The sequence below is a fragment of the Nilaparvata lugens genome, chromosome 3 (genome assembly GCF_014356525.2).
Source record: "Nilaparvata lugens isolate BPH chromosome 3, ASM1435652v1, whole genome shotgun sequence".
NCBI classification, from domain to species: domain Eukaryota; kingdom Metazoa; phylum Arthropoda; class Insecta; order Hemiptera; family Delphacidae; genus Nilaparvata; species Nilaparvata lugens.
This window is the reverse complement of record NC_052506.1, coordinates 19,258,452-19,283,251: the sequence shown is the minus strand read 5'-3', so window position 1 is coordinate 19,283,251 and position 24,800 is coordinate 19,258,452. Positions and strand designations below refer to the sequence as shown.

The 24,800-nt window shown below is 31.5% G+C and overlaps 1 protein-coding gene across 1 annotated transcript in view; it reads left to right on the top strand.

The window, feature by feature from the left end:
• The window catches only part of LOC111059901 (protein timeless), a 56,442-nt gene that overhangs the window by 27,446 nt on the left and 4,196 nt on the right, over positions 1-24,800 (top strand). Inside the window, exons 11-23 of the mRNA XM_039422729.1 lie at positions 695-829; positions 1,899-2,132; positions 2,994-3,120; positions 4,350-4,449; positions 4,641-4,827; positions 6,472-6,612; positions 7,261-7,387; positions 8,725-8,802; positions 14,621-14,720; positions 15,751-15,882; positions 17,136-17,336; positions 20,085-20,226; positions 21,644-21,718. Of these exons, the coding sequence (XP_039278663.1) occupies positions 695-829; positions 1,899-2,132; positions 2,994-3,120; positions 4,350-4,449; positions 4,641-4,827; positions 6,472-6,612; positions 7,261-7,387; positions 8,725-8,802; positions 14,621-14,720; positions 15,751-15,882; positions 17,136-17,336; positions 20,085-20,226; positions 21,644-21,718 (1,779 nt within the window). The remainder of the gene's footprint in view (positions 1-694; positions 830-1,898; positions 2,133-2,993; positions 3,121-4,349; positions 4,450-4,640; positions 4,828-6,471; positions 6,613-7,260; positions 7,388-8,724; positions 8,803-14,620; positions 14,721-15,750; positions 15,883-17,135; positions 17,337-20,084; positions 20,227-21,643; positions 21,719-24,800) is intronic.

Genomic DNA, 24,800 nt, shown 5'->3' with positions numbered 1-24,800 from the left:
GGCTCAGTATGAGAGACTACCAGCGTCACATTTATCTTTACGAAAAATAACTACTAGGACAATCGGCTTCAGTTAACAGTGAAATGTGTAAAATTTTCAAAATTTGACAAATATGCCATACGCTAAATTAATGATAACGGGAAATTTGGAACACAAAGGCCCTAAACCATAATATATCTTCTTATGCTATCTTTTCTCTATGAAAACCTAGATTCTATTATTCTACTGATAATACACACTAAAGTTTTGTACTTTGGTAATTATTGTATTTATTTGAAAATGACACAAAATATGAAATATGTATATTATTAGGTAGGACTGATATAATAAATACTCTAATTCTCATATTGCCAAACTTCGGTTGGGAAAAATGTAATGATTTGCCTCATTTTTTTCTCTCCCACTGCTGTCCACAGTACATTATTTATAGTTTAATTTTACAAAAAAAGCATCCGCTAGCTACTGACCTGAATAAGAAATGTGGAATGATAAATAATGATTATTTTTTTAAAACAGAACAGCAATTTTTAAGAACCTTTTCATGCAAATAATATGAATTTTAATTACCTCACGTTAATGTATACAAAATTCTGTATAAAGAATCGATACCAATTTTTTATCATTTGAAAAATTACTGAATATCTTTTGTCATGATTATTCTAGATGTTCATTCATTTTCAATTTTCCTCGACAGAAACTCAAAGCCTGTGCACCAGAAGCCAACCAATATGATCCATAAAGCCCGATACCATGTCGGTAAAATTGTAATGCTGCACGAGAAAAAGGAATGGCGTAGAAAAAAGCTGATAAAAAGAAGTAAAGCTAACTCGTAAGTACCTACTAATCCATTCTATTATTTCAACTGAATTGCCAAAATAAGTACCCATAAACAACTCTGCTGAAAATATTTGTCTTATTAAATATTTCACACTTAAAATATAAAATACCTTTCAGTCGATACCGTATTGATGAAATTATTCGTCTCAAGTTAATGAATACTATACTGATAAAATGATTATTTAACAATTGATTTAAACTTGTTGTTGATCAATTCTTGTGAATGTAGTGTTACTAGTATCGGATGGGTCCGTTAAGGCTGTGCAAAGGCTAAAAATAAACTTTCTTTTGGTGATAATTTTCAAAGTTTTTCGATTTGTATGTCATCAAACTATCAAAATGAAATAGTTTTTTCAGGGAAACATTTTTTCCAATCATTACTTTTCGAGATATGAGCGCCTAAAGATTAATTTTTTGGGACAGAACATTTCAAATTCAGTAAGAGTTCAATCCATGAGTTCTATAGGATAAATTCTTCAGATTATTGTTGATTGAATAAAACAAAAATCTTCTGAAAATATCAATTTTTGTGAAAGTTATTCAATTACCCAAAAATAATTCAACTAAAAGTTATTTTATGTCATTTTTAGTAAATTGAATAACTTTCTCAAAAATTTATATTTTCAGAACATTTTTGTTTTATTTGATCAAAAGTACAATGAAGAATTTATCCTCTAAATCTCATGGATTGAACTCTTACCGAATTTGAAATGTTCTGTCCCAAAAATTTAAACTTTAGGCGCTCATATCTGAAAAAGTGATGAGGAAAAAAATGTTTTCCTGAGAAAACTTTTCCGTTTTTATAGCTTGATGATACACATAATCAAAAACTTTGAAAAATATCACCAGTAGAAAGTTTATTTTTAGCCTTTGCACAACCTTAAATTGTCGGCCGATCCCGGCCGAAGTATATGGACAATAGTAAGGTTTGAATTTTTTATTCAGGCAATGTGAGACCTTCCCGCGAGGATCCCCCTACCAACAAAAAACCATATCAATTAAATTAATAACTTTCATACTAAATGTTCTCAAAAACAATTATTGAAAAAATTATTTCACAGGATGAATATGAAAGCCCTACTCCACCATACACCGAGCGACGAAGATATCACCCATCTATTGAAAGAGTTCACAGTTGACTTTCTTCTGAAAGGATATAGCTGTCTCGTGCACGAACTCCAGTTGCAACTTTTGACAAGCTTGCATGCGCAGATCGACACGTCTCACTTCTTCTGGCTTATCACTTACTTCCTCAAGTTCGCTTCTCAGCTTGAACTTGATCTGGAGCATGTGAGGTTGGTATCCATTCTATTATATTGCTATAATAATGACCACTTGATTTTTTTTGTTCTCAAGTGAGTAATTTATTTTATTTATTTACAAAAAACAAATTCACACACGAAATATTAGTATTCACTTTTTCTTTGTAGGGCTCCCACAGTTATTGAAATAAGATTAAAATCATCTAAAAAAATGATAAAATACAAAAAAATATAAAACTATTTTTATTTTGTTTCGAAGAAATATAAAGTATAGAAATATTGAATAAGGTGAGCAGGTGACACATGTCCGACTGAACAGGACTCGAACCCATGACCAGCTCAGCGATAGAAAACAAGAGATGCAATATCGCTCTAGTTGTCTTGCCTAGGCATGTGAAAGCCTCACAAATGTATATATGTATTTCTCCTTATGGACTATCTGTGTGTGGAGAAAGAATTCTCATTCTAATTTCAACTGTACAATACATATCTTGTACAATACTGAAGCAATAATATCTATTTATTTCATACAAATACAAGAATGGGAACAAAGATTAAAATAGTATTTATATCATGATTGCGTTATTCCAGAACTAGTGTATGGTGTCACAGTTTTTTTTTAACACTAGTACGGTAATTTGTTATGTTGTGTTGTTGAATTTATCCTAAAAACAAATTCCTTGTTGAATTTTATCCTAAAATTCGAAAATCATTATTCTATTTTACATCATAATAAGTCTATGCTTTAGACATTAAACTCTAGACAGACTTTAGCCAATTCAATATTGTTTGACCATCATGAACAATCTGTATTTTTTAGCGATGAATGAATTATCAAATCAAATCGATCTTGCATATTATTACTCAACTTGAATACTGTTTGCATGTTTTCAGTCCGGTTCTCTCATATGAAACAGTGTCGTATCTCACATTCGAAGGTGTCAATCTCTGTGAGCAACTAGAGATATCAAAGCAACAGCCTGAAGCCAATCTATCTCCCTTCATTCGAAGAATCCATCTGGTGAGACTCATTCCTATATAATAATACATCATCATTGTAACTAGAAGAAACAATCATTCCCTGATTAAGTGTTAAAATTGATTAGAAATAGTAAGAAAAATATCGAGTGCAAAATTCAGATCATAGAGATTGGTGCTTGATCCAAATGAAATATTTCTCATATAGTATGCTATTTATAAAATTCTAAACATCTTATAACATTATATTCAAGATTTCAATATTTCATAGCAACCTTATAGTGCAGAATTCTGTTACATAAATGTCATTTATAAATCCAATTGCTACTTACTCTGGAAATTCAAATCTGAATAACACATCTGTCTATAGATGTAAAATTTTCCAGAAATGTTATTCTATCACTCAAATTTCCAAATGTTTTCTGACTATATTATCTTTCTACCTTAAAACTCCAACACTATTAAAGTTTCATTTTCCAACATATTTAGCCTGATATATTGCATTGTTAGTAGCCTACTTACTAAAATTTCAAAGATCATCTTAATCTTGTTCTTTCACTTATGTAGATTGTTATGGATGAAAGTTATTCCACTCAAGAAAAACAGCCTCATGTAATTTTTAATTACATAATAAGCTATCATATTTCTTGAATGATCTTCATCAATCATCATTCTTGAATTATACAGAGTGTTTACGATCTCCCTACCAATACTCTAGGGCATTGTTCCTGGGTAAAAAACATATCTAAATATCATGTTTAAATTTTTAGGAAGTCTTTCAGTTACTCACACAGCGGCCATTTTGCTTTTTTCACTCATTTGTTTTTTAAATAATGGTTGAACATACGAAATTGAAACATTGCACAATCATTTATAACAACTAGACAAAGCTACAAAAATTATGATCATTTTTCAAATTAAATTTACTAGAAAAAGTTATTCTTGTAGTTTTTGTTACACCAAAGGTTTCTGAGTTATTTAAGAAACAACATTTCAAATAGCCGCCATTTTGTTTTATGAATTTGAAAAATTATCATAATTTTTTGTAGCTTTGTCTAGTTGTTATAAATAATTTTACAGAGTTTCAATTTCGTATGTTCAACCATTATTTAGAAAAAAATATAATAAGTAAAAAAATCAAAATGGCCGATGTGTGAGTAACTGAAGACTTCCGGACAATTTAAATATTGTATTAAGATATGTTTTTTATCCAGGAACAATGCCCTAGAGTATTGACACAACACACTTATCACAATTGATATAATATTACAGGTGGTAACCGCATTGAGAGAAGTTTTGCAAACAGTTGAAACTTACAAAAAGTTTTCGCACCTTGAAGAACAAGATGAGGATGAAATCAAACATCTTCAGGGTGAGTGAACCAACCATTTTAATACTTGCAACATTCGAAAATCTTCTACTGATTTTATTTATGAATAAATAATATATTACACAGAAATTTACCGTATAAAAATTTGAGTACCTAGTAATTGATGCTAATAATAAGTTGAATTTTAATAAAAAGTAAATTCTGATTTTAATAATGTAAATTTTCTTTTTTAGAACAAATATCTTCCACCGAAGAACTCAAGTACCTATTTCTTCTACTACTGAGATATTTTGATCCAACATTGCAGAGTAAACAATACCTGCAAGATGTTATTGTTACCAACCATAATCTTCTAATTTTCTTGGAAAAATGTAATCGTCCAGCAAATCGTCGTTCTTCAATTTCTGATCATATCAAACAGTGAGTTCGTAAATTGCGAATTTTTCTCAATTCAATGCATTTATGATTGATAAAAAAAAATTTATTCAGTATTCCTTACATTTCAGCAATTTATCTTTTATTTATTGTATAATTTAGTTTTTCAGTACAACAATACAGTTGAACAATTGAGATGCTCAAATACGAAAACGAACTACCTACCTACTCGACTACATATTTACAGAATCTCTTGCAGAACTCATAAATGATATAATTTTTTCTATGGTTTTCAGTTTCCTTTTGTAATCATTATTTTCTTGATTTTTACTTAGTTCAGGTATAGTAATAAATTTTATTGATCATCTATAGATTTTTAAAATAATTATAGAATGTTAATTCTCTTTACTGTGACCAGTTACTTATACCTCGGAGAATGTCTTTGAAATTTTTTGGAAAGACTGGATTTCATCGACTAGAAGTGCCTATACGAAAAGATTATCACAGCTCTGTAAAAATAATAACTTATTCATCTATTCCACAATCCATGACAAACTGCTAGTTGATAATTCGATTTTGAACTATTTTTGATGACACTACAATCTAATTTTTGAATAATACTTATCAAAAACTAGTACTCACGTGTGGAGCGCTTTTGAATTATCAAATCCATTTCCAACACTGCTGTCTTCATCTCATTATCATTGGCAGGTATAATGCGGTCGGTTAGTATCGGTGGTGCTGGTGGTTTCATTTTTCAATTTTATTATTGAGTCATCAGTTTATGGGACTTGAAGTTCACCACCAATCCAGAATAAACCTTTGCTACACATCTAATAGAAAACAACAACACATACACAGACATCAACAGCAATTTAAAAATATTACACACAAAAACTAAAGAAGCTAACTCAACACACTAGAGCAATCCACTAGAGTGGATGAAAACTGATCCACAAAACATCTTAAACCAGCAACTGAGCTTCAAGACCCACAAACTGTTTGACTCAATAATAAAGTAAGAAAACCACCACCGATACTGACCGACTTGCCAATGACAACGAGATGAAGACAGCAGTGTTGGAAATGGATCTGAAAACAAAAAGCGCTCCACAAGTGAGTACTAGATTTCAATAAATTATAATTGAAAATTAGACGGTAGTGTCCTGAAAAATAGTTCAAAATCGAATAACTATTCCGTACATCAAATTTGCTTTAGTATAAGTACCGGTTATGTGGTAAAGTATGTTCAATAGTATGTATTTTCAAGAAACTAACTTTTCGTTTAAAAAATAATAATACGCTTGAAAATTAATAATAATATTTAATATTTCAATTCATAATAAAACTGTAACAAAAGTTTCATTTGTTATGAATGATTTGAAATTAGGTAAAGGAGGTTTTGAACCTGATTTGTTTCTTGTTCAATAATATGAAATACTAAAAATACTTTTCGTAATTCTCAAAACTTTTTGTTATATCTATTATTCCATTATTGAATTAACCTGTCTTTCAACAATAAATTTCCTTCAATTAAGAGGAAAAGATGGGATGTAATAGAGATATTGTGGGATCCCCGCAAAAAAATGTCATCAGTGTTCGAAAAGACTGCTGACTTGATTTTTGTATAGTGGGGGGGGTGTTTAGAAGCTGATTTTTTTCAAATTTATAGGGGGGGGGGAGCGTTAGAAGGACTAGTGTTAATAAATGTATATTTTTACAGGATTGGTCTGATCTTATCGAATATGTGGTTCATAAATTTGTGAACTTACCAGTGCCGCAGCCGGCTGACCATAAAAAGTTGAAACAGGGAGAGAGTTTGAGCTCTGGGTAACTTATTTCTACTCTTTTTTCACTATCATTATTCATTTATTTAAAGCTAACATCAAAATAACAAACGATTCAGCCAAATGACCATAATCAAGGCACACAGGTTTTCATCAATTAATAACGTCATATTCCTTGCTTGATTTTCTATTAATATTAATCTGTGATTATTGATACAATAATCAATTTCATATTATAAATTATATTTTCGAACACTTCATATGCTAAATTTAAGTTGATATATTACATCCCTGATTAAGCTGATTTACGACTCACACTGGCGCACAAGGAATCTTCCTTTTGCCGGTGTTTTTGCCTCACCTACTGTACTTATGCATGTGAACATAAAATTAAATCTTCATTTTATAACTATTATTTATAATAATCAAGGATATCATTTCGTTATATCTAATTAAATAAATGTATGTATCTTGGTTTAAGTGCATTAGCATATACTTATATTTATTTTTTGTAAAGCTTTTTTGTATTTTGTTTTTGGTAAAATAAATTCATTCATTCAATCTGGAAGTGGTGAATTCCTGTTCTATTCATCAATTATTAGATTGAAAAATGAATGTAGACGTGGCGAATATTGCAAGTTTTAATTGAGTTTTAGCCTTCTAAATCGTGTACATTGTACGTTGATTACAGATGGAGCAAGGATGATTCAAAGAACTTGCACAAGTATTACGTTAAAAGTGCTTGTTCGTCAGACCCAATCGGCAGGGTACTCAACTGCTTCACAGAGAGTGGTGTTCTCAACAAAACTCGGATCGGGGTTCGTTCATTGTCAATTTTTATCAACATCATCATCATCATCATTAGCATTCTTATCAAATGTTCCAATATACTCTCAATAACTTACTCATAACAATTTTCAATTTCAATAGGTTTTTTTGAGAATGTTCCTACTTGGGAATGAAAATGTTGTACCCAAAATTATGGACCTATTTAAAAAACATTCACTATAATAATTCAATTCTAATAGGATACACTACCAATAAAACAAATTCAAAAGTCTGTGTTTGAGTAGGTTTAATTTTTTCAAATGCATTATTTCAGATAATACTTTCAATGTTTTCAACCATCTTTTCCATACAAATAAAGTGGATAAGACACAAAATCAATTGATGAAGAAATTTAAAAAATTCACTTTCTATCAGTATCCCACTGCATGAATTGTAATCTAGGTACCTAACGTATCTAGATCTGCAGATGTCTTCCAATATGACTATTTCATACACGGTGACGTTGAGAAAATTGAATGTCGAAAAATTGTAGGCCTAACATTTTTGTAAAATCATGTTTTACACATTAATTTATCAATCATTTCATTAATTGTAAGGACTCAATAATTAGAAATTTATTTTTTAGATAGCGCTCTAGAGATTGTTCGGATGAGTTCAGATGAAGAAAATATATTATTGTCGTAATAGGCAGTTAAGCATTCACAATTACTGATAGAATACCTCCATAACATTATTTATCAAACAGTAGAAAATGAGCTTCAGACTTACACCACAATTACAATGAATGTGTTAATTATTTCATCATTTTGAAGAATCCTGTATACAAAATGTTGAGTTATTTTTAACTTTTTTAACCAAAATTTATTTTTTTATTTAATATTATTGATTGAGAATTTCTTAGGGTACTCTGGAATAGTGAAAGATTATTGTGTAACAACCCTATCAATTATTTTAGACTTAGAAAAATATTAACTATTTCAACTGAGTGCATACCTTATTATACCAATGAAAATGGTGTTTGTCATATTCTACATTAAAATTAGTGGAACAAACATTGATTTGTGGAACTGATCATTAATTGAAACTACTTGAGACTTTTGTCAGTTCCACAACTAGAAATTTCAATTTATCTTCATGAAATATTACAGTCATAATTTTCTCTCATAGTTTTTATAATCTTAATAATATTTTATAATGTTGTCATTTCTAATAATAGAAACTTTAATTTACTTCTATAATATTGTAGTCTTAATTTCATATTATTCTAAAGTATTGTATTGCACATTGATGTGATCAACTCACTAATTCTATGAACTGATTGGAGATTTTCAGATTTCAAGTAACTCACCGCATTAATGTTCAACAGGTGATAGAGCAACTGTTGAAACAAGACGTTATTAGTGACTTGGAGTTTGATGAATTTATAAAGAAAGAGCCAGATTTTGTGAGTCGACTGTCATACTTTCGTTGATCTTAATTGAATATTGCTACCTATATTATTTGTTTTGATTCTGTTTTGACATGTCTCTGTACCTGTGTTGCTCCACTTGAATCACAACCTAGAACATTTGGCAGACTAAATTCAACTGCTTGATCCTAATGTTTTCCTAACTTTATTGTGCACAGGTGTTACAATAATGTGTGATACTTATTTCCAGTTGAAGCTCTCTTCACTTGGTGCTGTAAACAGAAGGTACCGGTATTAGAAACCCGCGTGATATTGTAAGTCTTGTGAAGTGCATTGACCTATTTGCATATTAGTAGCCTTCTGGTAGTAATACTAAATCATCGTAGTACTTGAAGAAGTAAAAGATGCGTCAGATGAACTTCAGACTTGAGCCTCTTATTAATCTTCATTATGTTATCATTAAATATACACACAATAGTCATTTAAATGCTTCTCGCACACTGGGAGAGTATGGTACCGTATAAATCATAAACAAATAATGAAAAACAATGAAAACTCTTCATTTTTTCTTTATGGTAGCCTATATAGCATGTATTACATTACCATGTATTTGAATTCAAATTAATTAACGTCTTTCACGTCATGGCCTATAACTTACTTGTTTCCATACTTGTCGTTGTATATAAATTAATTTTGATTCTGAGTGAACCAATGACATAAGCTTTGTAATTTCCACAAATTCAATAAATTGAAGGTTGAATTGTCTTACGTAAAAGTTGTGACCAATTCTATGATTTTGATTGTAAAATTAGACAGTGAATTACAGAATTGCCAGATAAATTCCCAGTAAAAATTCAGAATCACCACGTCTCTGATTTATCGTAGAAAATATTAGGATTAGATTGCCTCTGAATAGTATCAGAGTACAGAATTGAATCATTAGTTGGTAATTTAATCATTGTGTGCAATATCTTCTGCAGAAACTAAATAAGCTAAAATATCAACTAGATTCACTTAATTTTACTTTATAGCTAAATTTGAATAGTTCTCTAGTTGTGATTAATATTAAATAAAAATCTGGTAAAACTTATTACTCATATAGAATTTTATCAATGTCTATTTTTTCTATTGTTTCTCCAATAAGTATTCTTAGATCAATTGAAAATTGAAGTTCGAGGTAGACTGCTTTGGATATAATTAATGTGGGATTTATTTCCATTTCTAGCGCACATTTTTTATTATAGATAGAATAGTCCTATCTAAAGAGTATTATTCTTGAAAAATAAAGCTGTATCATAATATTTTTATTATTTGAATCTATTAAGTATAGTATAAGATAAATAAAAGAAAAAATAATATCTGGTAATTTGTATCTTAGTATGAGCCTGGTAACTCATTTCAAATTATTGATCATTCAATAAATTTCAATTACTTCCTAAACATATTATTTTTGTATTCAACTTGGAAATCAAATTGCTTATATAAATAATGTCTTATACAGGGTGTTTCAGAAGTAGTGTCGAGAATTTTAGGGTATTGTACCTGGATGCTAGGAGACTACAAATGTCATATTTGAAGTGTCCAAAACTCAGCGGTTATCCTTATAGCTGCCATTTTGTTTTTTTCACTTAAAAATTTTTATCTCAAGAACGAAATGTTGTATTGATCTGAAATTTGGCATGAATATTTATGCTATAAAGACTCAACTATAAAAAATAAAAAAAAATTTTTCAAAATGGCGGCCATTTTAAATTTTTGATGGCGAATATCTCGAAAACCGTCCATTTTACAGAAAATTTACAAGAGACAAAAAAGTTAGCAAATTTTTTCACAATTCCAATGATACCTAATTTATTAAGATTGGTCGAAGAATAACAGAGAAATTAATTTTTTTCGTACTGCATGCATGACCACTTTTCACCATTTAAAGATCAATATTAATTTTTTAATTCCAGATGTATTTAAGATGAAGCTTTGAAACTCGGTATGGCTCCATATGGGCAAACAGATGATTTTACAATGGTTTTCAGATGATAATGTTTGTCTTGTAAAAGTATTGTTGTTTCATTAAAAGTAAAGAACCAGATGTAGTGCTTCCTATTTCTTAGTCTCACGTTTCCAAGGTCTTATCTCTATCTTAAATTTCCAGTTTCAATATTTTCTTACGTTGCTTCTACACAAATATTTAATTATTGTAATGGAATTTAGTTCGCTGGAGTACACCGATATTCACTTCATGTATGGAGCAGCTCTTGGCAATGCGACCGAAGCAAGAAGAATGTATGCAGCTGCATTTCCAAACCGCCGTCTCCCTTCCGACAAGGTGTTCACAAGAACTCACAATCGGCTGAGAGAAGTTGGTTCATTTGAACGGAACAGGGTAATTGCTGGTAGGCCTCGAGCAGTTCGAAATGTTGCTTTTGAAGAGGAAGTATTGCAGAAATTCGATTTCAATCCTAGAACGAGTACGAGAGCAGTTGCAAAGCAAATCAATTCAAGTGCTTCTTCTGTGTGGCGTGTACTAAACAAGGAAAGACTTCACCCCTTCCGCTTTCAAAAAGTTCACTCATTGGTTGAACGCGACTATGAGCCAAGAGTAAACTGTGCCCGTTGGTTTCTTCAGCAAGACATTATCCAACCAAATTTTCTAGAAAATGTGTTATTTACCGATGAGTCCAGCTTTACAAGAGAAGGAATCTTCAACTCTCGCAACAGTCACGTCTGGGCCTTAGACAATCCTCATGAGGTCAAAGTGCGTGGTTATCAGCATAGATTTTCGCTGAATGTTTGGACGGGTATCTTAGGTAATCGCGTGATTGGACCATACATTCTTCCTAATCGTCTGAATTCTCCCACGTACATTACTTTTTTAAGAGACATACTACCAGAACTTTTGGAAGATGTGCCTCTTGCAAACAGATATAATATTTGGTTTCAACATGATGGTGCCCCTGCTCATTTCGGAAATGTTACGGACTTTCTGAACATGACCTATCGTCAGCGGTGGATTGGGCGGGGTGGACCAGTACCGTGGCCCGCACGTTCACCTGACCTCAACCCTTTAGATTTTTTTTTCTGGGGCCATATGAAAGACCTTGTTTACAGCACGCCAGTAGAAAACGAAGAAGACCTTGTGGCAAGAGTGGTTGCTGCAGCAGGTGCCATTATTGCAGGTGAATCTATTAAGTATAGTATAAGATAAATAAAAGAAAAAATAATATCTGGTAATTTGTATCTTAGTATGAGCCTGGTAACTCATTTCAAATTATTGATCATTCAATAAATTTCAATTACTTCCTAAACATATTATTTTTGTATTCAACTTGGAAATCAAATTGCTTATATAAATAATGTCTTATACAGGGTGTTTCAGAAGTAGTGTCGAGAATTTTAGGGTATTGTACCTGGATGCTAGGAGACTACAAATGTCATATTTGAAGTGTCCAAAACTCAGCGGTTATCCTTATAGCTGCCATTTTGTTTTTTTCACTTAAAAATTTTTATCTCAAGAACGAAATGTTGTATTGATCTGAAATTTGGCATGAATATTTATGCTATAAAGACTCAACTATAAAAAATAAAAAAAAAATTTTTCAAAATGGCGGCCATTTTAAATTTTTGATGGCGAATATCTCGAAAACCGTCCATTTTACAGAAAATTTACAAGAGACAAAAAAGTTAGCAAATTTTTTCACAATTCCAATGATACCTAATTTATTAAGATTGGTCGAAGAATAACAGAGAAATTAATTTTTTTCGTACTTCATGCATGACCACTTTTCACCATTTAAAGATCAATATTAATTTTTTTTATAATTTCATGAAAACCGTTCTTATTACAGAAATATACAAGAATAACTTTCCTCCAAATTTTATTTTACATTGAAAAATATTAATTTCACTCAAATCGGTTCACTGATACTAATGCAGCAATTGCTCAAAATGCCGTCCTTCAACTTGATTACACAGTCTGCACCTTTCAATCATGGACCGTCGAACTGCTATAAAAGCATTTTCATCATCTTGAATGGCACCTGCTGCAGCAACCACTCTTGCCACAAGGTCTTCTTCGTTTTCTACTGGCGTGCTGTAAACAAGGTCTTTCATATGGCCCCAGAAAAAAAATCTAAAGGGTTGAGGTCAGGTGAACGTGCGGGCCACGGTACTGGTCCACCCCGCCCAATCCACCGCTGACGATAGGTCATGTTCAGAAAGTCCGTAACATTTCCGAAATGAGCAGGGGCACCATCATGTTGAAACCAAATATTATATCTGTTTGCAAGAGGCACATCTTCCAAAAGTTCTGGTAGTATGTCTCTTAAAAAAGTAATGTACGTGGGAGAATTCAGACGATTAGGAAGAATGTATGGTCCAATCACGCGATTACCTAAGATACCCGTCCAAACATTCAGCGAAAATCTATGCTGATAACCACGCACTTTGACCTCATGAGGATTGTCTAAGGCCCAGACGTGACTGTTGCGAGAGTTGAAGATTCCTTCTCTTGTAAAGCTGGACTCATCGGTAAATAACACATTTTCTAGAAAATTTGGTTGGATAATGTCTTGCTGAAGAAACCAACGGGCACAGTTTACTCTTGGCTCATAGTCGCGTTCAACCAATGAGTGAACTTTTTGAAAGCGGAAGGGGTGAAGTCTTTCCTTGTTTAGTACACGCCACACAGAAGAAGCACTTGAATTGATTTGCTTTGCAACTGCTCTCGTACTCGTTCTAGGATTGAAATCGAATTTCTGCAATACTTCCTCTTCAAAAGCAACATTTCGAACTGCTCGAGGCCTACCAGCAATTACCCTGTTCCGTTCAAATGAACCAACTTCTCTCAGCCGATTGTGAGTTCTTGTGAACACCTGTCGGAAGGGAGACGGCGGTTTGGAAATGCAGCTGCATACATTCTTCTTGCTTCGGTCGCATTGCCAAGAGCTGCTCCATACATGAAGTGAATATCGGTGTACTCCAGCGAACTAAATTCCATTACAATAATTAAATATTTGTGTAGAAGCAACGTAAGAAAATATTGAAACTGGAAATTTAAGATAGAGATAAGACCTTGGAAACGTGAGACTAAGAAATAGGAAGCACTACATCTGGTTCTTTACTTTTAATGAAACAACAATACTTTTACAAGACAAACATTATCATCTGAAAACCATTGTAAAATCATCTGTTTGCCCATATGGAGCCATACCGAGTTTCAAAGCTTCATCTTAAATACATCTGGAATTAAAAAATTAATATTGATCTTTAAATGGTGAAAAGTGGTCATGCATGCAGTACGAAAAAAATTAATTTCTCTGTTATTCTTCGACCAATCTTAATAAATTAGGTATCATTGGAATTGTGAAAAAATTTGCTAACTTTTTTGTCTCTTGTAAATTTTCTGTAAAATGGACGGTTTTCGAGATATTCGCCATCAAAAATTAAAATGGCCGCCATTTTGAAAAATTCCAACGAAAAATTTTTTTTTATTTTTTATAGTTGAGTCTTAATAGCATAATATTCATGCCAAATTTCAGATCAATACAACATTTCGTTCTTGAGATAAAAATTTTTAAGTGAAAAAAACAAAATGGCAGCTATAAGGATAACCGCTGAGTTTTGGACACTTCAAATATGACATTTGTAGTCTCCTAGCATCCAGGTACAATACCCTAAAATTCTCGACACTACTTCTGAAACACCCTGTATAAACTGGTATCTTAAATTCTATATTATGTTTCACAATCATAGCCATTTTCCATTTATTTTCCTTTTCTCTTGCTCTTTATGCTTATAGAATACAGATTACTAGATAAGTGCTTTATGTTACTCGGCATAATCATGTCTTTTGTTCTAGGATACATTGTCACAATCATCGAAGGTGAATAAAAATAATAGTAATAATATTCCATCGAAATCTGCCAATGAGAGCTTGAATGAAATCAAAGTTCTTCGAGGTATGATTTACTGTTTGGCAAAAACAGTTTCTATTGTTTAATGAATTAGTCAATAAGTAAATAATTGCCCCACTGCCAAACAATATTATATATTAAGAATATTCTCCATACAATTTTGTATATTGAAAATGTTATCCAAACATTATTTTATTGAATATGTTCTGAGGTATTATCATGATATATCATGATTACGAAAAATTAGAACAGTTTATATATGTCAATGCAACATAGACTAGGCATAGACAGAGGCATTTTTCAGTTATTTAGATAATAATACGCATATAGACTCATTTCTGATCACAAATAAATCTTCAACAGTATACAAAGGAGAAGGGAAATTTTATTCTCAACATCTTTAGTTGAGTCAAATTTTGTTCATTATTCAAAATTTATCAATCACACTCTACATACCGTACCGTATACATGTAGTATATAGTATAATGTATAGTAGTGTAATATAACATGTGTGAAAACCTTAATGATAATAAGATAATTTAGGGGAAATCGAGACGCTTTCTGAGCAGGAGTATTCATTTTTTATTCTGAATATTCATAATTTAAAATTATCAATCACACTCTAGCTATATGAAATGAGAAAATCATAAGAACATTTCCGGGGAATCTGGGCAGGGCACGGTATCTATTACTCGTATTCATAAATAAATAGATTGATATCATCTCAAAATAAAATTTGTATCATGCTTCTCGAGAAAGGCCAGCATTGATAAGTTTCTCTCAAAAACTATAATCAATCATATCTTTTCATTACATGGTTCTGTACCTTCACAATCAATATTCGAATCAATCACATTTCTTCTCGAAGTATAAAACCCTTCAAACAATTTGGAAAACGTAGTTATCCACAAAAATACATTTTTATCTAAAAGAACAGACTGAATAAGAACAGATTCAGACTGCATATAATTAAATTCAATTATAATAATAATGATATAATTAAATTCAATCAGAATATTCATACAATTTCTGTTGAGCCTACACCTTGAACAGTTTTGGCAATTTTATTTTTCAGACCATTTGATAAACGAGAACAAAGAGAACTGTGTGATGTGGCTGAAAAGATGTTTGCTGGATGCATGTCACGCCAAGCTCAGTATGACACATAAGATGAGGAATGTTGAGCCAGTCCCATACCATTACGCTCGTAAGTGTAATTACAGTATAATAATTATTGAATTGTTATGAATGTTTTGTAATTTCCTATTATTATTATCATCATTATTTTGCATTATTATTATTAGACAAGTAAAAATAGAAATGAAAATTACTACTCCACAATTCAATAGATAAAAATATCATTATTACATTATTATCACGAAATAAACGCATCTACAAATTTGTATTTCTTAAAGCATTACCATCTATAAATTCAAATCTTGCAAAAATATCTCTGAGTATGTACAATGCCCCAATATAAGCTAAAATTAGCTTCATGGGGTAGCCACAAAAATTATAATAGGAAATCTTAATAGATTCTCACTTCATGTATGATAGATATAAGATGATATATGTATAATGATTAATTCAATTTGTAAAACCTATCATTCATGTAGTGTGAGAAAAAAATATTATTATTATTATTCTGCACTAATATTCGAAGTTTTTTTAATATTCGAATTTTTATCAATACATTAAATTTCCACAATGACCATATATCAATATTGTTTTGTCAAATAATTTCAAAATTTCTTATGATTATATCAGGTAATATGATATCCCACTATCATCGAATTTATTAGCTCCAAATAGTCCAAGTTGATTTCTCGTTTCTTTCATATTTTTTTTTTAACTGTTAGATGATTAATTCTCTCTACTCAATTTGATGTTTCTGGTTTATTTCACATCATGTGTGACTCGCATCTAAGAAATTATTTTAATTAGTTTCTGCTCTACCTACATTATAAATGTTATACAAATAATGCTTCAAACGAACGTAAAAATAAGATTCTGCGGAATTGGATACTTTAACGTATTATAGATGTTGTGGAATTATTACATGATGTAATAAAAACACAATATGTTGTATTTTATAAATTGATAATGTTCTATTATCATGAAACTAAGTTCGAGAGTAATCTCAACCTTCAACTTAAGATAATGCCTGGTGTATCGGAATCGTGGGTTTTGTGAAAAATATACATTACCAAAAAAACGACATATTATGTTTTTATTACATCTGTAGAAGTATATTTGGGAATTTATGCTGGAAAATAATTATTCCCTTCACTTTCATCTTGTTAAACAAATCATCACTATCTCCACTGGCTACTGTTCTTATTCATTCAATCACATCTATAGCATATTGATACATGAAATAGAGTGATCTATTATCGCAAAAATTACACACTCTGATGATTACTCACTCTGATGATTACACACTCTATTGTATGTTACCAGTTTTGCAACAGTCAATTCCATTGGTGCCGTGGACCAGAGAACAGAATAACGTGCTACAGTATCAGCCATTTGTGCTGCTTCTATCCAAGCTGGGTCTGCACCTGCCTTCAGATTCTGGAAAAATTTTTGTTCGCATACCGAACTTTTGGACCTCGGACATCATGTATTCAACCGCCCAGAAGCTTGGACCCATGAATGCAGGTAATTAACAGAAAATCAGGTTATAATAATTACTATTCCAAGACCCAGATTCTAAGACACTTTGGGCAGGTTTCCGAGCTCGGGATTTAGGTAAGCTCTAGACTTTAAACAGCTGGAGTCAAAAATTGGCTTCCCAAAACGGGGCGTAGTCGCAGTACCTAAATAGTTGCTGCAAAATAAATCTTTATTTTCTCATTTCTATAATTGGAAACGTTTTTCCTTGACGAAATGAAACATACCTAAATAATTAAAAATAGCTGAACTTTACAATATTTTCTCTTTTTTTATGTTCAATTTTCTAGTTTTTCGAAATTTAATTTAAATATGACTTTGACTATGACTACAACTACGCCCCGTTTCGGAAATTTTCTGATTCCAGCTGTTTAAAGTCTAGAACTTACCTAAATCCCGAGCTCGGAAACCGGCCCTTTTTGACACTAATGGACCATTAAACCTATAGATTTAAAATTGATTCAATGGTCCAATGGATTTTATAAGTGTTCTAAAAACTGGGCCCTGGTACAGAAGGCTCATTTCTTTGTACTCGTATAGCTGTAGTGAGTTGATTCACTTCTAGTTGTCGCATTGGTTGAATGGGAAGCGTTTTTCTATTATTCATAACGAATTCTGGCTGACAGTTTAAAGTGAATCCCACTATAGGAAAACGATTCAACCATTGTTGGTTTGGTGCGTTATCTTGATTATATTATTTAAGTTTCAGTGCTGGTTGCAAGAAATCCGGTTGAGTTTTGACCGTGATTAATTCCACGAGAACCAATCAGAGAAACCGTCTTTTCAAAAAAGCCTTCTCTGATTAGTTCTCGTGAAAGTAATCACGGTTAAAATTTAACCCGTTTTTGTGCAACCGGGCCAAAGTGTTGTAGTGAATGTAATGTTGTGCTCAAATCTTTATTTGTCCCAAAAACATAATTACAATGACAAAAATGGTTGTCAATGAAAAAAGTAAAATACAATATAAAATGAAAAAGAAAAATACCATTAATAGGATTATATATAACTATATTAAAAACGGGAAGTCTCTGCAAGGTTCGAGGAACCTGAGCGCAGAGGCCGAGTGTTCAATGCTTAACAGTACATGAAAATAATAATGGGATATTATTAAGAAATAGGGAAAAGAAAAAGTGAGTGAGGAAGGGAAGAGAAAGAGCAGAGTGAAGGCTTAGGGGAAAGTAAAGAATAGTTGAAAATTACATAAAAAACATGAGAAGTCTTTATACTAAGCTATGAGGAAATTACATTTCCAAAATTACATTGTTCGAGATTATCCATGTATGAATTTCAATTAGCAGTTTTCTATTCAATTTACTAGTGATAAAATGGTTAGGAATAACATTGATGAGCTTTGATACCTAATATAAAAATTGTTTTCTACAAATTGATAAAATAGTATCTGTAATTTGAAAGGTAATAGATGAGGGACGGAGGTTATACGGTGAAACACGCAGGTTGAAAAGATTCATATGTTTATTTATGTAGATGATTAAATTTTTTATGTAAAGCTGCCTGACAGTTGAAACATCTAGCTCACTAAACAGAAACTCACTTGGATAGAGTCTGGGTTTTCCCAATATAGCTCTAATAAGGTGTTTTTGAATTACAAAAAGTTTCTCCAAGTGGTTTGAGTATGTTCCACCCCAAATTTTTATTCCATATTGCAGAAATGATTGAATGTAGGCAAAATATATGAGTCTTATTTTATATGAGATATATTTTTTTATTACCAACTTGGCTGATATTAACGGAATTTACTTATCCAATGTCTGAGTTTGTTACATGTACTATTGATGTGAACATCCAAACGCAAATGTTGATCAATCATTACACCCAAATATTTAACACGATGTTCTCTATTAAGCTTTGAGCATGTACAATTCATCCAATCAGATTCGTTGCAATTTACATTATGGATTTTAATGGAAGCCAAACCTTGCGGCTGGCCTATAGAATTTGGAGAGAAAGACATGAAATTACTTAGTGCTATAGTGCTATAGTGCTATTAGTGCTTAGTGCTATAGTGAAATATGCATTTTGAAGTCAGTGGAAAGGATAGGACGGCTTAGTTACCAATTCTCTCCTTCGCCTTCTATATTAGATAGCTGTGATTCAAGTCATCCAGGAATATCTGATGATATTATTTATTATTATTAAACGAAAATCCAAATTAAATGCTGTAATCCACCCCGAAGACTTCTGCTACAGCAAATATTGACAACAGGCTAAACAGCTAGATGGAAATTCGATGAGCGCTACTATTCAATAATTATTTGTCAGCCCGGGAATATTATTTGTTGATTCTTTTTAATAGTGATTAATAATTATATTATATCTCAAATATATTCACCAAGGAAATATGAAATTTTTCAATGATTAAATAATGAGTTCTCATAATATTGGAATTGAATATTTTGGTAGTTAATTATAATTCTTGATAGCCTACAAACGATTTGGCAACGTCGCAGGGTTGGAAAAGGTTAACAACCATTTATTTATTGAAAAAAAGATAAAACGATTTCAAAACGTACTCTAATAAACGAATGAATCAGTTTTATTGTCCTTTTGAAATCTATTTATAACCTGAAGTTACAACTTCAGGTTGTTTGATTAAATTTCAATATTCTTTTATTTACTGGGAATGATACTAAAATTAATTTTGTATTTGGTTGGTTGTTCTAATTCTCCATAAATTTAACATAAATTTGACAGTGATTGAATTTCTGTTTGTTACAGATGATTTGAAATTTGATCCTCAACTCCTACAAGAGAGTAACAGCCCCGGCTTCGATCTGCACAGTGAAGCTACAGCCCAGGACGGACCGAGCACCCCCTATCAAATGAAGCAGACGCAATCGTTCTTCGGTTTTACTCCCAAGTATGTTATAATTCACCAACTACCAGTTACTTCTGTTCTTTTTTCATTCACCAGCTTTAAAATTTACACTACAACAGAGATGTGGAATTACTCCATATTAAGATGTGATGAATGAAATGTCAGTTTCACATAATTCTGACAGAAAATTACGTGGAATTGACAACATTATTTATTTTATTTCACCTTATCTTCAAAACTCCCTCACTAAGGAAATATGTCATCTAAGAAACAAACAATAGCTAAGGAACTCTCTGAGAATCGTTGCGCTGGTTGTAGAGAGTATGAATCTTCACTTTCATTTTCCTAAGGAACTCTTCTATATTTTCGTCAATTGCCAGCCAATTCATCCATGAACCGCTTCGTCTTTTTAACTCGCTGGTGACAACCTGCAGAAATATTGTGCTCATCAGCAAATTTCATCATATCACCTGGCATATCAAAGGTGTGCATATTTTCCCACGAATAATATTGCCGCATGAATACCAGTTTTTCTGGGGGTCTTCACTATAATTTTAGGTTAATCACTGTAGTCCATGGTTGTAGAATGGAGACAGATAGTGGTAGGAGACAACATTAATTAAAAATAATCTATATAAATAAAAATCGAGCCTCAAATTTTGACATTCAATAACTTTTTTATGTGCACCGAATTTGATGATTTTTTGGTTGAGTTCGTTATGTTCAGGACCAGGTTTATGGCCTATCAAATTTATAATGCAACTTCAGGACTCTTTCCTACGGTCCTTCAAAGTTTACATGTAATCCTTATGGGAGAAATTTGTGAGCTGGCCACACACAGAAATAAAAATCAGCTTTTAAAATCATTGCGTCATCCAACAGCTGTCGATAGATAGTAGACAAGAGTGTGTAGACTATAGTGGCAAGAGACTGCTCCATAACCGCCCATGTATTTTATTCTAAACGCCCCGACTAAAAATCAAAATTACTTCTGTGTGTAACCATCCAGCAGTGCGGCCTCAGGTTAAATACTTATATGCTCTAAAGACATTGCTTTGTTTCGAATAAAATTGTGCTGTCTTCGGTGTTTAGGAAGTAAATGCTGATTGTTGGATAATTTTCATAAAAATATAGTGATGCATCAGATTAAGCTAAGGTTAAGCACACCTGAGGAGGCGCGGCTTGGTGATACAGAATGTTGATCTTATAGAGATTGCCTTATCACACCGTTCTACGGCATGCCCGATTCAGTGTGAGTGCTTCCATTCAAAGCACCTTGATGTAAAATGCCGCATCGTGCCTCCTCAGGTGTGCATCCAGCTGAAGTTTGTCATGAGATCCATTAACTATTTGGCGGTACGGAGTTCGCCGGGCCAGCTAGTAAGGAATAATGTCTGTATAGCAGTATGAAATCATTACAATCTTTATTACATCAGTTATAAATGTATCGGTTTTCCAGGCCTGACTTGAAATCAAATTGGATGGAAATTGTTAAGAGTTCCAAATCAACTGCGAGTCAAAATCTGGAGCCCGCGTGAGTACAAAACACAAATTCATTCTTTATAGTAGTGCTGTTCCTAAATATTTCTTAGAAAAGCTTACTACTCCTCACTGAGGAAAGCTTTGTTTTCAATAAATAATTTCAAGTTTATTTTATTAAATTAGTAGAACTGTTTGGTGGAACTGATTTGAAATATGAAATAAAAATGGCTTTCATTACTTATAATGTAGCCACCATTATTATGAAGGTGTTTAATGTTTCTGATTGTGATGTTTTTGTATTTTGATTTATTTTATGTATGTATCTATGTATGTATCATAGCATCATTCTCTCCATGTCTTCCTTCGTTGATAACTACTTGTACCAACTATTCTCGGAATCTAAGACGAATGTTATTGTGGTGGAGATTGTAAAATTAGTTTAGACAACTAGTACATTCGTTCACCTATGATAATTAATTGAGAGCTCTAAGGTAAACTATTCATGGGTATTGTAAGCCATGAACATATAGACAGTAATTATATTGATACAACAATAATTTGTAACTATTTGATAATCTACAACTAATGATATAATAATAGATCATTCAAGTTTTTCCATTTCATTTCTTATTTTGTTTTGGATAGTATTCTTCGATGTTTTTCTCACCAACTCACTGCACCATTTTGACTCCATATTTTATTAGATTTCCTCCGAATGAATTTCTTATTTAATAACTAATTGCTGAATCAACAGCGATTGCAAACTCTCCTCATGAACAATTGTGTTTTAAATGAGTCATGTCTCTTTTCAGATATTTTTAGTCATTATGTAATCCAATGTTTTGAGACCCTTCTATAGATTTGTTGATAATTTCCGAATTTTCATACAAAATAATGTACTTTGATAACATTCATAGATCTTAGATCGGATTATCTTAAAATGCTCATTTAACCGACACATTTTATCCTGCATGATATCATCAGATTATTCAACTCTCATCTGTGTCAAAAGTCCTAGTTTTAATATTACTAACTGAAATCATTTTCACCTTTCAGTCACCTCATCTCTCATTTTCAGATTTTCTTGGTTTTATACTGTTATTAACCTACAAATTAATCCTCAAATTTATCAATATATATTTATTTTAATTCATTTTATGGTTATAAAGAACAATTATTTTTTGAATGAGAACAGTTTTCCTTTGATGTTCATGGTTAAATAAGACCAATGGTTTCCCTGAAGTAGATGAATATTATTTTGCAATAATTGAAGAAAATCAATTTAAATATTGAACGCTCCACCTTCTTTTCCAATTGTGAATAATTAACAAGAATGAATTTATTTATATTTTGATGGTTATGATTATTGTGAAGAAGCAAAATGGCCACCACTTGAATCGAATTAGATGTGGAATGAAATCGAGAATTTGTATATTTTTTTAGAGTTCTCACAAAATTAAAAATTAATTCTGGTAACTCTAATATTATTTTGTTGAAGAGAAAATTGTTAAATAAAATTGTTTAATCAATTTTTAACCGATTAAATTTATTGATATTTATTATTTAATGAGTTGATTATTGTCTGTCTCAGTAATCATATTCTGTTGGGCGCAAGTTTATTATTATTGTATCATCTCACACAGGTCTAGTGCCACGAAATGGACATACTCATCGACATTTGATTTTGCAATATAAGTTTCATTCTTACAATATTTCAAGTTTTACAATAGATTATATTCAACGAGTTTTATTGTTTTATTTTACTTTTTGTTTTTCGATAGTGTTTGTAAACTTTTCTGTTTTTTTTTCAATCACCGATTATAATATTATCTTAATACCAGTTTCAAAGCATGATGTCGTGAATTCTCATTTAATAAAGTAACTCTCATGGGAATTGAATTAGAAATAGCAAAATATACTTGCTCAAATATACTCGTTGTATATTGAGGTAACAAATTGGAAAATTTAATACCTCTTTTTGTACTGTGAATTTATTCTTCGGGGAAGTCTATATTTCCTATTGGAGTTATTGTAGATCTTCATTTAATCATACTTTTATTTGTTTTTCTCGCCGTTTAGATCGAATGGAATAAGTTTCGTTTTATCAGATAAGGAAGGATGTCCGATTGTCCATGTTCCTGAAATTGATATGATGTTTCAAGCAGAAAAAGTTAGTGGTTTGAAATCAATAGTTGTAGGGCTGGCAATAGTAAAATCGGCGATACTTATTGTTATTGAATTTTATAGAAATTTTTAGCTAATAATACCTGTGAAAGATACAAGTTACACCTACCTCTTATGTTAAATTGGCTGTTTTATTATTTATACTGCCAACTAACTAAATGAATAGGTATCAGTTAATAACTGTTCTATTCTATATGATTCGTATACATTACTATTGATGCAATTCATATTTTGCCACAGATTGTGACATGTGACTGTGGATTGATCTCGAGATATCGTTATGGAAATGATCAAACAAATTTTAGCTAGCAACCAGGAATTCAAAATGTGTTTTGGAATTATTCTATGTTATGTTCAATTATTTTTATTCATAAATTGAATCACCCAGAAATCCTTACTTATTTCTTAATTTATTTTCTCATCTTTACTTATTTATCTTCTCGTCATTAATTCTTCGTTGGCGTCACATCATTAACTCATGTCATATTTCATGTCAACAACTTTACTAATTTATGTTCCATTTCACTCATTATTTTCTCATTACAGCACCCTGTAAAATATTCAAACCCTCCAACTACCAGTATACCGTAAATATCTGATCTTTGAAGGATATTAAGAAGATAAGAGAGGCAAAATAGACTTGAGATGTGTTCCTTTTTCAACACCAAATAAATCCGAAAAAGAAAATATTTTATTTAAGTTTCGGATTGATTTTTATAACCGATTGAGCATTTTCAATAGACATCACAGTCGACTAATTAATGACATCTGTAAAAGTATGGATGTTTAATATTAAAAATGTTGATGTCATTAATTAAAACTAGGTTTGAATTGATATCAAAGATAGATTCTAATGAATCTGTAACCGTACTTTCCCACATTTATTTCTCTGTGTCGTATTTTAGTCCCGTCTAGTATATTTATCTGATGAAGTGTCCTTATAAGTTCGT